This window comes from Danio rerio, chromosome 5, assembly GCF_052040795.2.
Source record: "Danio rerio strain M-AB ecotype USA chromosome 5, GRCz13ab, whole genome shotgun sequence".
NCBI classification, from domain to species: domain Eukaryota; kingdom Metazoa; phylum Chordata; class Actinopteri; order Cypriniformes; family Danionidae; genus Danio; species Danio rerio.
In genome coordinates, this window is record NC_141025.1 from 72,263,568 (window position 1) to 72,279,493 (window position 15,926).

At 38.3% G+C, this 15,926-nt stretch overlaps 1 protein-coding gene across 2 annotated transcripts; it reads right to left on the bottom strand.

Annotated features, from left to right (window-relative positions):
- Nucleotides 1–659: 659 nt before the first annotated feature.
- anxa1c (annexin A1c) lies at nt 660–15,403 on the bottom strand. Of its 2 annotated transcripts, XM_087251837.1 has the most exons (13): nt 15,377–15,403; nt 13,891–13,954; nt 13,676–13,790; nt 10,247–10,341; nt 8,191–8,304; nt 7,701–7,791; nt 7,284–7,363; nt 7,130–7,186; nt 2,665–2,758; nt 2,493–2,588; nt 2,158–2,216; nt 964–1,086; nt 660–846 (listed from the first exon to the last, which is right to left on the bottom strand). In XM_087251837.1, exons 2-13 carry the CDS (start codon nt 13,933–13,935, stop codon nt 790–792), a joined length of 1,026 nt encoding a protein of 341 aa, XP_087107963.1. In that variant the 5' UTR covers nt 13,936–13,954; nt 15,377–15,403; the 3' UTR covers nt 660–789.
- Between the last annotated feature and the right edge of the window lie 523 nt (nt 15,404–15,926).

Consider the following 15,926-nt stretch of genomic DNA (forward strand, 5'->3'; position numbering starts at 1 on the left):
TTTTACCCCGTTTTCAGATTTCATCACATTCTTACCCTGTTATTTAACTGTTTCCTAAATTTTCTGGCTTTTGTTTTTGTCTTAACTGGTTTCTGGAACTGTTCTTCATTGAACTCGAACCCCATTGTCATGGTCAGCTTCTCTCTGCGTCTCAAGTCCACCGACATACATGTCGAGCTACCGGACAAACTGTCCACATGGAGGTAAGCGGTCAGCTGGTAAGCAAGAATAGGAACAGCATTATACCGCCCATAGCGTTCGTTTTAAAAATGAATAATAATAATAATAATAATAATAATAATTCCTTACATTTATATAGCGCTTTTCTGGGCACTCAAAGCGCTTTACACATTGGGGGAAATCTCCTCATCCACCACTAGTTTTAAAGACGGAATGCAGCCATACAGTACGTAGCTCTGGCTACATAATTCGCAATCTCCAGAAATGTATATAGGGCTACGTTTTCAGAATGAGCCTATGTTAGATTTAAGCTAAGCTAAATGTGATGCAGCTAGACCCAGAGATCAGAAGAATGGATTAAAAAATGGTACACTTCAACTGTTTCACTCTAGAGACTTTTTTAAGTTGATAATTTCTTGAACCACATCTTTAAGTGTTGAGTTGAATATACTGGTCAAAGAAATCTCTTACACAACAAGTTGCACAACGGATGATTTAATGTAAAATTCCTCAAGAGCCACACCTAGAAGAGTTACGTGTTTTCAACGGTCATGAATATTTCAGACATGTTTAAATGTTGTGTTTACTCTGCTGAATGAAGATTGTTGTTCACTGAGAGCCACAGAGCACCAGCAGGATCTTCTCGTAATCTCCTTTTGTTTCACTCTGCAGAAGACAAACACAGAAGCCACTGTTTAATTCAGATATGCAGCTTCAGAGGAATATAAGAATGTGAAGCTTCCTTTAAAAGCTTTTCACCCATTGTGAGTTTCAGAGACTGACCTGAATGGCCTCCTGAAGGGTTTTGCCGTACATCCTCTTGTACTCCTGCATGATTTTCAGCAGGTCGATTTCCGAACGGCTCACAATGATTCTGATCAGTGTGTTATCATCAGTTCCCAAACCCTATAAAGCAAGGCCATATTACTAAAATAGCAATAATCTGAGCAAAACAATGTAACAAACAGTTTAAGAGAGTTTGCAAGACTTTGGTAACATGTCAGTTAGGGCTGCACGATATTGGAAACATCTGATTTGAATAGGTCTATTTGACGATTTTCTGGGAAGTCTAAAAGTAATCAGCTACAGGAATTTAATAAATACTGTAACATATGGGCTGCAGCTGAGGAACAGATTTGCCCTTAAATACCATATTTCTTATTGGAATGACATTCATAATCGTAGAAACATTGAAAAAGACAAAGAAAATCTCCCGCTCAAACGTTCCATTAGCCGAATCCAGCACTGAACTGGGAGAGATTCTAGTAGCTGCTCTTTGTCAAATGCTAGCGATAGATTTTTTTGTAATTCTCTGGAACATTATTAAATTTAAACTGTAAGCACTTCTCTCTTTGTGTCGTGTCCTTTGGAAGCCCACATACAGAAACAGAACAAGCTCTGTGGAAATAGCAGCATTTTAGCTTTCTCTGCTATAACATTACAGCGCCTCTGGCCACACTTCTTTGCTGCGCAGGGTGTGTGCGCATGGTGAATGTGCATAACCTGAAGCGTTTGTAATCTCACTAGCCCGGATGTATTTTTTAGAAGTCCACAAGCTTCATTCGCTGTAGGCTTTGCTAAGCTAACTCTGTAAAAGCCAATGTCTCCCTTTGCATTGAACTTTGAGCACATTACATTCAGAGATGTTCACACAGCTAAATTACACATCAACTAAAGTTTAAAATATGATATCGTAGTGGACCACCCATTTAAGAAAAAAATAAATGTAAAATTTTATGATTTCTAAATTCATGGCAGATGATTCAAATTAGACTCTGATCCATTTGAACACCCTAATTAATGCCTAGAAAAAAATTATAAGAATACATTATTATTATTATTATTATTATTATTATTATTATTATTATAAAATAAAACTTAAAAAATAAGTAAGGTTTAAACTTTGACTAGATTCCGATGGAAACAAAATGGATCGAAATGAATGTATACATTCCATGTCTTCCTCTGCAACTTTACCTTCATAGCATGTTGGAGCTTTTCTGCAAAGTAGGCAGGTTTATTCCAAGCAGCCTTCACTAAAACATAAAAGAGAGATTACACTGTTGGGAATGCAGTTTATACATGTTTTCAACCATTACATTTCTTTTTTACGCTGTATCTGGTTTTGATACGTTTACTGAGAGTGAGTGAAAACGCCCTAAACATCTGAGGATGGAAAAACAGGTCTGTCTTGCTAAGAAGCTTCCTTCAATCAGATGGACAGTGAAGCGTTTGTCTAGTTTCTGTTTTTAACACCCACACTAATACAGTACACAGAAGAAAAGAAAAGAAAACATGTACAGTATATTTACCCAGAGTCATCAGGCAGTCTTCAAGGTGTCCACTCAGCTCGCCCTCCAGATCTTTGGCCAAACCATCTTTGCTTAATTGGCTATAATATTGGAAAACTGTGGATTTTAAATAACACTGTTAATTCTAGTCTGCTAAACTTTACCACAATCACATAAGTGACAGATATCCTACTTTTGCACAGCTGAGCTTCACTCCTGTTTGTGAGGATGTCAATCAGAACTGAGCAAACTGTACCGATCCGATTCTCTCCTGCCTCAAACAAAGCCTGAAACAACACGAGATCAGAGATACATCATGCGTTTTATACAATCCTTGCTTGATAAGCAGTCTACAAAACAAAAATGTGATTGACAGCTATTGAGAAATCAGAAATGTAGAGAAGTTCAAAATCACATGCTAATTTCTTTTGTATGCCATGATCACAGTACATAATATCTTACTACCTACAGTATTTCGCAAGATTTTTTTGCTTGGTGGCACGATGGCTCAGTGCTTAGTACTGTTGCCTCACAGCAAGAAGGTTGCTGGTTTATATCCCGGCTGTACCTGTTGGCATTTCTGTGTGGAGTTTGCTTGTTTTGCCCATGTGACCTTCTTGCTGTGAGGCAATCATGTTACCCACTGTGCCAACGTGACGCCCTATCAACAACATGGCTTTTTAAGGCAAGGCAAGGCAAGGCAAGTTTATTTATATAGCACATTTCATACACAATGGCAATTCAAAGTGCTTTACATAAACAAGAATAAAAGAAACAAGTAAAATAAAAATAAAAACAAATAATAAAAATGCATAAAAACAAAACAAAACATAAAAAGAGGTAAAATGTGATATAAAAGAATGAAGAAAAAGAGAAAAACATGATAGTGCAATCTGTCGGACGCAGCACAGTGCTCATTCAGTAAAGGCACAGCTAAACAGATGTGTTTTCAGTCTTGATTTGAATGTGCCTAATGTTGGAGCACATCTGATCATTTCTGGAAGCTGATTCCAGCAGCGAGGGGCATAGTGGCTAAAAGCCGATTCACCCTGCTTTGACTGAACTCTTGGAACTTCTAGTTTATATGATCCTAAAGATCTGAGTGATCTGTTAGGTTTGTATTGAGTGAGCATATCTGTGATGTATTTAGGTCCTAGGCCATTTAGTGATTTATAGACCAGTAATAATACTTTAAAATCTATTCTGAATGTAACTGGCAGCCAGTGTAAAGACCTGAGGACAGGTGTGATGTGCTCTGATTTTCTGGTTCTGGTTAGAATTCTGGCTGCAGTGTTCTGGATGAGCTGCAACTGTCTGACTGTCTTTTTAGGAAGACCAGTGAGGAGTCCATTACAGTAATCCACCCTGCTGCTGATAAAAGCATGAACAAGTTTCTCTAAATCTTCACTAGAAACAAAGCATCTGATTCTTGCTATGTTTTTGAGATGATAGTATGCTGATTTACTGACTGCTTTGACATGACTGTTGAAACTCAGATCTGACTCCAGAGTCACACCAAGATTCTTGACCTTATTTTTTGTCGTTTGACCTTTAGTGCCAAGGTACGCATTTACCTTGAGAACCTCATCTTTGTTTCCAAACACAATCATTTCAGTTTTCTCTTTGTTTAACTGAAGAAAGTTTTGGCACATCCAATTGCTCATTTCATCAATGCATTGGCAGAGGGTGTCAATGGGGCTGTAGTCATTAGGCAGTAAGGCTAGGTAGATCTGAGTGTCATCAGCATAGCTGTGGTAGGAGATTTGGTTCTTTCTCATTATTTGGCTCAGAGGGAGCATGTAAAGGTTGAACAGGAGAGGTGCCAGAATCGAGCCTTGTGGGACTCCACACGTCATGGGTGTCCACCTCGACTTATGGTCACCTATACTGACATGGTAACCTCTACCTTCTAGGTAAGATCTAAACCATTTGAGGACCGTGCCAGACAGCCCAACCCAGTTTTCCAGCCTATCCAGAAGTATGCTGTGATCGACAGTGTCAAATGCAGCACTGAGATCCAACAATACCAGCACTGTTATTTTACCTGAATCTGTATTTAGGCGTATATCATTGATTATCTTTATAAGAGCGCTCTCTGTACTGTGATGTGCTCTGAACCCCGATTGAAAATTGTCTAAACACCCCCTGAAGTTTAAGAACTTGTTAACCTGGTTAAAAACAACTTTTTCAATGATTTTGCCAATGAAAGGGAGATTTGAGATTGGCCTGTAATTGCTCAATAGGGTGTTATCCAGGTTGCTCTTCTTCAAGAGGGGTTTAACAACTGCAGTTCTAAGTGAGGTTGGAAAAATCCCTGATAGAAGTGAAACATTTACCACTTTTAGAAGATCCATTTCTAAACAGGTAAACACCGTTTTGAAGAATGATGTGGGGAGCGTGTCAAGACTGCAGGTTGATGTTTTCATAACTTGCACAATTTCTTCTAAGATTTTGCCGTTAATTGCCATGAAATCAGACATAATGTCTGATTTCTTAAGTTGTGGTTGAGCTTGTTTGATATCGACAAAACTTGGCTGATTGGATGAGCTGATTGCCTTTCTGATATTATTAATCTTATCAGTGAAGAAATGAGCAAACTCATTACATTTGCTTTCAGAGAGGAGCTCACTTGGAATCTGACTGGAGGGGTTTGTGAGTCTCTCTACTGTTGCAAAGAGTGTACGAGCATTATTTAAGTTGCTGTTTATAAGGCTTGAAAAGAAAGTCTTTCTAGCAGTGTTTAGTTCCATATTAAAGGCATGAAGACTGTCTTTATAGATGTTATAATGGACTACTAGTTTCGTCTTTCTCCACATACGCTCAGCTTTTCTGCACTGTCTTTTCATCATTTGTACTCTCGGCGACCTTGTCCAAGATCCCTTTTTCCTGCCAGTCATCTTCTTGACTTTGACTTTTTAAATATTTTTTTCTACATTTTTGGAGTGCCTTGGATGGATTTTTGCCGTTTATGCTTATCTTACTATTTTTTGTTTACAAAAATGTATGTTTATTTACTAAAGTGCATTTAAACTGTAACTTATTACAATTTTATATGTAATGTAATGATATAAAGAAAATTGAAATACTGTCTAAAATGGGATAAATGAGCTCATATTAGGGGCCAAATTCTGGACATTGTCAGAAGGGGGTGGGTCTTTCGAACCACCCAAATCGCTCATGGCTACCGGCCTGTAATGCTACACCCTACACCTCGGGCGGGTTGTGTGTCTTGTGCAAAATGAAGAGGGGGGAGGAGGGGGAAGGGGTGGGGTTTGGTGCGCTAACTGAAGAGCGAGGGGGGGGGGGGATGCAGCACGAACTGGAGACTGGGGGAGAGGGGTAGGTGGTTATGCAAACTGCAGACTGAGAAGCGGGGTGGGGGTGGGGGGTGAGACTTTTCCGGGAGACAGAACAAATGGGAGATGGGTCTGAAATACGGGAGACTCCTGGGAAAAACGGGAGTGTTGGGAGGTATGGGATAAACAATCTGTAGTTGTAGCTGTAGTGGAAAGGGAAAATGCATGAGTGCTTTCCAGCACTGAGCTTTGTACACTGAGGGTCCTATCATACACTCACCTCAATAAGGTGCAAGTCATGTTTGGCGCGATTTTTTGCAATATTGAGACGAGTGCAACCCTAGTTTTCATGTTTTGCGCAACTTGTTTAAATAGCAAGTCCATTTGCGCCGCTTTGGGGACTCATGGGTGTGCTGGTCTAAAAAGGAGGTGTGTTCAGGCGCATTGTTGGCGTATTGTTTGCTAAAGGTTTGCTAATTGTTTGCTAAAGATGCTCTAGCGACAAACGCTACAGGTCATGGTCTTTAGCCTCCTTGGTAGAGCACCCAACTCCAATGCGGAAGATCGCTGGTTCGATACCAGCTTGGAGCAGGTTGGGTGGTTGACCTGCGGGGTTACATAGGCTAATGGATGTCTTTAGTGGAGTGACATTCCACTGTTCCCTTACTACACTAAAGGAAGGAGTAAAGTAAAGAGTAAACGTAAAATAAAGAGAAAGTAATGAGGCCAAATGGAGGAGGCTCGTTCTTTATCCTTGTGCTGCAGACGGTCTGTTTAACTGTTTTCTCTCTAGTGAGGCGTTCAGTTTTTCCTCTTACAAAGTCCATCATATTAATAGCAAATGTGCCATAGATTGACGCAACTGACTCTTAAAGGGAATGGGAGATGAGACTCTACTTGGTTTATGCTCAAAACACACCCATAACTCATTAAGAGAATAAGCACAACCCTGTTAGACCATGCTCCAGGGCGTAGAATTTATTTTTCCGCCCTTAAAATAGCAAAAGTGGATTCGTACATGCTTTTAATGCGTTTGCGCCCTGCGCTTTAGACTTTGCACCTAGATCATTAAAATAGAGCCCTGCGTGTTTATTTGTGGCTGAAAAGGCATCCGCTGTGTAAAACAATTGCTAAAGGAACTGGTGGTTTTTCCACTGTGGCGACCCCTGATAACAACAGGGAATAAGGCAAAGGAAAGTGATTCTGAAATATTTAAAATCAATTCAGAAACGTTAGAGAAAGACTCACGGTCTATCATTCGTTTTTCTCCTACCATATATATGCATTAAACACAAGAAGGAAGTCAAAGCTGAATTTGTGAATATAGATGTAAGTAAAAAATAATAAGTAAATTCTCCTTACCTTTGCATCACTCTTAGCCTGTGCGTCATCAATATTACGATCTTCACTCCTGGTAGCCTTAGGAGATATAAATATGTAATTGTCCGCAATACACATAATCACCTATGCAATACTCATTCCAATTAAATTTAGAGGGAATATGCTATTTTTATACCTTGCAAAGGGCAAGCAGGGCAGTTTCAAGATTTCCTTTTACATCACTATTAATATCTTCCTCCAGCATCTCGCCATATACTGCATAGCAGAAAAGGGGTCACACTTTATTTAATGCATAATTCACAATACTAATAAATCACTAACCAAGACTTTTAGCTCAGTAAACTACTAATTAGCTGCTTATTAATAGTAAGGTAGTAGCTGTGTTTAGGTATTTAGGATATGATTAGAGATGTAAAATAATCATACTGAATAAGTGCTAATAAACAGTTAATATCTTTATAATAGGCAGATAATAATCCAGTACTAAATGGTGTAAATTATTACTTGAACTAAAGTGTCACTGAAAAAGTACAGCAGCTTACACATTCAGTACATCTGCTTTGGGATGTAGTATTTATGTATTTTTTGTTACCTTCTTTGAAACTATTCTTCAGCGCCGTAATCTCCTTGTTTGACCTTGTCCCCAGAATTTCACTCAGGACATTCTCACTTGTCCCAAGACCCTGAGTATCAGTTAAGTAAGCAAGCAGGTAAGTACATTTAGGTGTTTTTATGTATTAAAGGCTTAATACACCCAAAATAGAAAGTTTGCTTAAAGAAATTAAAAGTTTTAAAATTAATTTACGCTTCCTTCATCTGACCCAAACAGTTTTTTTCTATCTTCAAAAGAAGATATTTTGAAGATTGCTTGAAACTGGTATAAACTATGAAACTATGGTTCCATTGTACCTTTTTCCTACTATGGATGTCAATGCTTTCCAGTCTGACTTTTTTAGTGTTCAACATAAAAAGAAATTAACTGATAAAGGTTTAAAACCTAAATGGTAAGTACATTTTCAATTTTGGGTGAACTATCCCTTTAAGACGTTAGATAAGTTATTTTGCAATAAGATCAGCTGTACCTTCAATGCGTTTTTCATCTCAAAAGCATCATATTCAGAGGGGGTCATCAACAAGGCCAGGACCACATCCTCAAGATGGGAGGAAAGCGCCTTTTTCAGTGCATCTGCCAGAGGCTGAATCACCAACAAGATATAAAAGGTTACTCACATCAGTTCACCGTTAAAAAAAAAAAAAAGTCCTAATAACTTAAGAAGTTCTTGAAATATATTTGAATAGTTAACTATGTCCTAAATGGTTTAAACTATCATACCTGTCAACACTGCAATGTGGAAAAAAGGGACCCCCCACCACGTATTTAAAAAAAAAGGTTTAATTGTAAATAAACAGTAATACGGTGAGTAATATATTTTATTATTATTATTATTATTATTATTATTATTATTATTATTATTATTTACAAATAGTAAACAATAGAGAAAGCTGCAAATAAATTAGCAAACAGTCTAGCCTATTAAAATTAATAGCTATTATAAAGAAATAGAATCAAGTAATCAAATCTCATAAACTTTTTCTTCACTGTATAATTCAAACATTCTAATTAAAGAGCAACGATTAAAGCCCTCATTTGGATTTTTCATTTGATTACTTCAATCAATCTGGGCTGCATCCAATGCTTTTTAATGAGCTCACCTAACTCCACCCCTAAGCTATCCCTCACAATGATGTCTCTCGCTCCATTAGAGTGTATGACATTGCATCGCTAAGTGATGCAGTCTCAGCTTGCAATGCATCATAAAGGCTGCATCCCGATACTATTGGCCTAGCTAGCCTCTATGGACGTGCTGGTGTTCTGATGAGGAGAACATGCTAACTCCATACAGGAATGCCAACTGATCCAGCTTAAACTTCTTGCTGTGAGGCAATTGTGCTACCCACTGCGCCACCGTTCATTCATTCATTCATTCATTCATTCATTCATTCATTCATTTTCTGCCGCTTTTCCGGGGCCGGGTCGCGAGGGCAGCAGTCTTAGGAAAGAACCCCAGACTTTCCTCTCCTCAGACACTCTCTCCAGCTCCTCCGGGGAGATCCCGAGGCGTTCCCAGGCTAGTCGAGAGACAGTCCCTCCAGCGTGTCTTGGGTCTTCCCCAAGGCCTTCTTCCGGTGGGACATGCCTGGAACACCTCCCTCGGTAGGTGTCCAGGAGGCATCCGAAACAGATGCCCGAGCCACCTCAGCTGACTTCTCTTGATGTGGGGGAGCAGTGGCTCTATTCCGAGCTCCTCCCGGGTGACAGAGCACCTCACTCTATCCAAAAAAGTGCGGCCTGCCACCCTTCGAAGGAAACTCATTTCAACCGCTTGTATCCGAGATCTTGTACTTTCGGTCATGACCCAAAGCTCATGACCATAGGTGAAAGTAGGAACGTAGATTGACTGGTAAATCGAGAGCTTTTCCTTTCGGCTCAGCTCTTTCTTTACCACAACGGACTGGTATATTGACCGCATTATGCTGCCGCTGCACCAATCTGTCTGTTAATCTCACGCGCCATCCTTCCCTCTCTCGTGAACAAAACCCCGAGATACTTAAACTCCTCCACCTGGAATAAGGACTTTCCTCTAACCTGGAGATGGCAAACCACCTTTTTCCGATGGAGCACCCTGGGCCTTGGACTTCGAGGTACTACCGTGCTCCCTATTAAATATTTATTTATTACTTATTGTATGTAGTTTCAAATCAAATGATCCCTCCAGTCATTATTGCTTTTATACTATTACCAATAATAATAATTAATATTAGAGTGATTTCGAAAGGATTGTGTGACTGAAGACTGGAGTAATGAAGCTGAAAAATTCATCATTAAAATCACTGGAATAAATGATTAAATTAAATTATAAACTTCACTTGAACAGTTATTTTATAGTGTAATCATACGTTTCATATGTTTACCATTTGTATTGTATTTTTGATGAGCAGGATAAGCTTATTTTAAAACATTTAAAAATCCTACTGACCCTAAACATTTGACTGGTAGTGTATGTCAGTGAATAGATTAACTAATGAACCCTTATTGTAAAGTACCATCTCTACACATCCTCTCAAAGATATTCTTACCTTTCCTGCACTCTGCTGATAAGCCGCTTTGATCTGCTGTCTTTGCGCATTGCTTTTCTTTGCTAGCACCTCTATAATAGTGGCTTCATCCACACCTTCATGAGAGGAAAACAGAAACGTCAGATAACAACAGTTTTCACCTGAACAGTATCACCAAAATGAATGGACATAAATGAGCACAAATAAAAAAGTACAAGGAGCAGTGGTAACTAGGGTTGTCACAATACTGGAATTCGGTACCAATCGATATTGAGATTTTAAAAATGTACATTTCCTGTTAACATTTAAGCGCTGTGTTCGTAAACAGCTCTGATTGGCCATTGTGTTCACGTGTTTAACAGAAATGACTGTCATTGGCCGTGAAAGTCATCAGTTCACCAAACTCACGGCTTGTTTACTGAGTGTAAACACAGATACAGAAACACTGGAGCGTTTTAAAGCCGCGATTCATCAGTGGATCGCTCGTATGTCAGCTTATAGACAAACCAGCTGACGGACGTGACGCTAAACGCTCCAGTGTCCCAGTATCTGCACTCTCTGAAATAAAGGTACAGGCGCTAAAGATACATATTTGTACCCAAGGAGTCCACAGTGGTACCTTAAAGGTGTACACTCTCAGAAATTAAAGTACAAGTACTGTCACTGGGGTGGTACTTTTGCTAAAGGCACAAGTTTGTAACTAAAGGGTCCATATTCATACCTCAAGGGTACGTACTAGTACTTAAAAATTACATTATGTACAAATATTGAAAATTCTATGTACTAATACACACCTTTGAGGTACCAAAATGGAGCCTTTAGGTACAAATGTGAACCTTTTGAAAAGGTACCACCCCAGTGACATCACTTGTACCTTTATTTCTGAGAGTGTACAATAGTGCCCCAAAGTATCTAAAAAGTACCTTTGAGGTGTCATTATGGACCCTTCAGTTACAAAAATGTATCTTTTGAAAAGGTGACAGCTCCTGGACACTGGAGCGTTTAGCGTCACGTCGATCAGCTGGTTTGTCTATAAGCTGATATTCGAGCGTTCAGCTGATGAATTGCAGCTTTAAAACGCTCCAGTGTCCCTGTATCTGTGTTTACACTTAGTAAACAGCGAGGAGTTTGGTGAACTGATGACCTTCACGGCCAATGACAGTTATATCTGTTGAGTATGTAAACAAAATGGCAAATCAGCACCGTTTAAGAACGCAGTTAACAGCGCTCAAATGTTAGCATTAAATGTTTTTAAAAATTTCAGTATCGATTGGTACCAAATTCCAGTATCGTGACAACCCTAGTGGTAACTTACACTGTCCTTGTTACACATGTTGTTTGTAAAGTTTATATTAGTTTTATATTTTCCTAATGCAGATTTTGTCACAAGCTGATTGATATCTCTAAAACTAAGACTGAAACTAACATTCATTCATTTTCTTTTCGCCTTAGTCCCTTTATTAATCTGGGGTCACCACAGAGGAATGAATCGCCAACTTATCCAGCATACTTTTTACGCAGCGGATGGCCTTCCAGCTACAACCCATCACTGGAAAACACATACACACTCATCCAAACTCATACACTACAGTCAATTATAGCATATCCAATTCACATGTCTTTGGACTTGAGGTACAGGTGACTTGTGGGGGAAACCGGAGCACCCGGAGGAAACCCAAACAAACACAGGGAGAACATGCAGACTCCACACAGAAATGCCAACTGACTCAGCCGAGGCTCGAACCAGCAACCTTCTTGCTTTGAGGCGAACGTGCTATCCATTGCGCCACCGCGTCACCCTGAAACTAACATCTAAAATATTTTATTTTGATTTCAAGGACCGCCGCGGTCATTATTAAAGGTCTGATAAAAATCTTAAAAAATAACATTCTTAACTAGAAACTTGCTAAAGACAAAAAATGTAAATGTCTTTAATGTTCAGAAACTGACGTGTAGAAGACATTTTGAAAATGAGTAAATGCTCTAAAACACAGGTGTCAAACTCAGTTCCAAAAGGGCCGCAGCTCTGCACAGTTTAGTTCCAACCCTAATTAAACACACCTGATCAAACTAATTGAGTCCTTCAGGCTTGTTTGAAACCAAGTGTGTTGGAGCATGGTTGGAACTAAACTGTGCAGGGCTTCGGCCCTCCAGGAATTGAGTTTGACACTCCTGCTATAAAATATGTATTCCAGATGTAAACAACAAACAGACGTCTCTATGATGTAAATGGATATCAGGGGTATTATAAAGGCTTTTCAGCAAAGTGCACACTGTTGTACAAGGCTGAATAGCATTCTTGGTTAACTTTCTGAATGTGTTACTAAGGCGACGCAGTGGCGCAGTTCGCCTCACAGCAAGAAGGTCGCTGGGTCACAGGTTCGAACCTCGGCTCAGTTGACGTTTCTGTGTGGAGTTTGCATGTTCTCCTTGCGTTCGCGTGGGTTTCCTCCGGGTGCTCCGGTTTCCCCCACAGTCCAAAGACATGCGGTACAGGGGAATTGGGTAGGCTAAATTGTCCGTAGTGTATGAGTGTGTGTGTGAATGAGTGTATGTGAATGTTTCCCAAAGATGGGTTGCGGCTGGAAGGGCATCCGCTACATAAAAAACTTGCTGGATAAGTTGGCAGTTCATTCTGCTGTGGCAACCCCAGATTAATAAAGGGACTAAGCCGACAAGAAAATGAATGAATGAATATCTTACTAAAAATATCTTAAGAGACATCCATAAATCAATGCCTAACTGCCTGCCATCTGTTATTGTAAAGATAATTATATGATGATGGGCATTTGTTCATTACAATATGCATACTTGAAACTTCCAGACAGGTGTGTTGAGGCATGTTGGAGCTAAACTCTGCAGGGAGACCGGCCTGGTCTAACTGTCTAAATAAGCACTCTTTAAATATTATAAACCTGCATTTCCTCAGGTGTTACCTCTGAGTCAGAGTCGCTATTTTTTTTCCCTCCTGCCGTCACACCCATTCCCATACCTTCTGCTCACAGCTTTCCACATCCATTTAAGTTGCACAAAATTTCTGAGGTAGCATTGTACGCTCTCAGAAATAAAGGTACGTGAGCTGTCAGTGGGGTGGTACCTTTGTGCTTAAAGGGTCCATATTGTTACCATAAAAGTATATATTAGTACCTAAAAATTTTAAGAGGAGCACTATTGTACTTTTTAAGGAACTAATTTGTACTCTTGAGTTATTAATATGGACTTTTAAGGCACAAATTTGTCCCTTTTGAAAAGGTACCACCTCAGTGACAGCTCGCCTTTATTTCTGAGAGTGTACTGAAATAGGGTGATATCATGATCCTTTAATGAGACTAAAAATGATGTCTTTCAAGTATTTGCAATTTCTTTTTCCAAATTCTTCCTGATTCCTAACCCCATTATATGGAACATGAAAGTGTTTTAACTTTGCATTTATCATGGCATCTGTTTTACCTTTGGTTTCAATGGCTTTCTTTAATTTTGCAGCATCATTCTGGGCATTGAAGTTTGTATCAGCCTTCACTGTTCCAAAGTATCCTGTCTCAAAAGCAGGAGCAGCTTTAAAACCCTGAGATAAAACATAAAGCAACACACAAGACCAATATTATCACCTAAAGGAGAATCACACTTTGAATGACCATAATGAATGAAAATATGGGGGGTTTTACCGTGTCGTCATTGACGTGATTGAACAATTTCTGGAAAAAAGCCATCTTGCAAACTTTGAAGAAGCTATAAAAATTGCAAATGTTAAAATGTATGATCAGTAAGGCCAAAAACTGTCCAGAAACATTAATATGGGTCATGTAAATTAGGTCAGGGTTTCATTAGGAATAGAGCTTCATTAAAAACAATGTCAATATGTGACACTGGAGCACAAAAGACACAAAAAAGGGTTTATTTTTTGCCAATAGCCTTGCTTTTATGCTTAAAATCAAGTAAAGATCATTTTCCATGAAGATATTTGGTAAATTTCCAAGCATAAATATACCAAAACCTTTTAAGGAAGAGTGGGAGAAAGAATCGGGAGTGGAAATTTCAGAAGAAATGTGGCAATCAGGTTTGGAGGATATTAATAAACAATCTATTAATTCTAGACATTGTCTTATTCAATTTAAAATAATTCATAGGTTACATTATTCAAAAAAAAATTACATAGAATTTTCCAAAATATTTCACCTCTTTGTGACAAATGTAATTCATCAGATGCGGATCTATCTCACAGTTTTATTTTTTGTTCTAAGATACAGAATTATTGGAATGGAATTTTTGATGTGCTTTCCGAAGTGTTGAAGTTGCAATTACAACCAGATCCAATGCTTGTAATTCTGGAATTCTCTGAACAAACACATTTGTTGTCAAATACACAACATAAAATGCTCTCATACTGCTTAATTACTGCCAAAAAGCTACTGCTACTGTTTTGGGAAAAAAAGGAATCCCCTACATGTAAACTGTGGCTTGGAGAAATTGCTTCTATGTTACATTTGGAGCGAATTAGATACTATTTGAAAAGAAAACTGGAACAATTTGACAAAATTTGGAATCCCTTTATCTGTTACATTGAAAAAAAAAACTCTCATAATAATGCATTATTTCTGTAATGTTTTAACAGGCTTTGTCATCATATTCTATTTTTCGAACAGGTCTTTGTAACAAGTTTGCTTGTTATGTGGGTGGGTGATTTTATTTTTATTTTATTTATTTAATTTTTAATTTTATCCTTTTAATTTTCCTTATTTGCTGTGCCTATGTTATATGTGGACAAAATATGTAAACAGAATTAATTTTGTCTTGAATCTGTGTCTTCATCAATAAAACTTATTTGACAAAAAAAATATATATATATATACCAAAACCTAGTATTATGCATTGCTAAGAGATTAACTTACATATATAAACATATATAAAGGGGATTTTCTTAGTATTTCGATTTTGTTTTAACCCGCAGACTCTCAAATAGTTGTATCTCTGCCAAATATTATCCTATCCCACCAAACCACACATCAATTGAAAGCTTATTTAGTCGTCTCTAGATTTAATGCAAATATTCAATTTCCAAAACTGACACTTATGACCAGTTTTGGAATCTTGTGTCACATATTAAGACGAGCAGGAGATAACAAGCAGTCAAATGCATTTACAAAAACTCACCTGTTCCTCTGTGAAGCCTGTGAGGGTTAGGAGCAGATTTTTTACCCCCTTTTATTCCTTGTCCACACCCAGCAAAAAAAAAAAATGCGTGGAGGGCTCGGACCAGGTTGTTCTGGTTGTACCTGTCTGCAAAACCTCACATAATCTTTCATTTCATGCGTTTGCTCTACTCACCATCTCTAATATTCTCTAAATCTAAAATCAAAAAAAAATGATTGTAGAACAAACATCACTACTTGCCATACACTTTTATACACATATACACTTATTTAACAACACACTTTACATGCCAATTTGCACATAACAGCTGCACATATAACATTGTATATAGTAATATAGCTCTCCATACACTTGTCTATTTTGTATATTTTGTATTCACTTCTTACTGCTTTTCTATATATTTATTTTCTGTTTATTGTCCTGTCTCTGTAACTCTGTTGCACTGTAGAAGCTCTGTCACAAAAACAAATTCCTCGTATGTGCAAACACACCTGACAATAAAGCTCTTTCTGATTCTGATTCTGAAAATGATAGATTAAAATAAAAGTAA

What these genes read in the sequence shown, in the direction of transcription:
- anxa1c (XM_087251837.1), bottom strand. Translation starts at nt 13,935, where the DNA reads ATGGCTTTTTTCCAGAAATTGTTCAATCACGTCAATGACGACACG. An exon ending in TGAAGCTCAGCTGTGCAAAA is followed by an intron (nt 2,589 to 2,664) that starts GTAGGATATCTG and finishes TAAAATCCACAG; the next exon opens with TTTTCCAATATTATAGCCAA. An exon ending in AGCTCCAACATGCTATGAAG is followed by an intron (nt 1,087 to 2,157) that starts GTAAAGTTGCAG and finishes CTTGCTTTATAG; the next exon opens with GGTTTGGGAACTGATGATAA.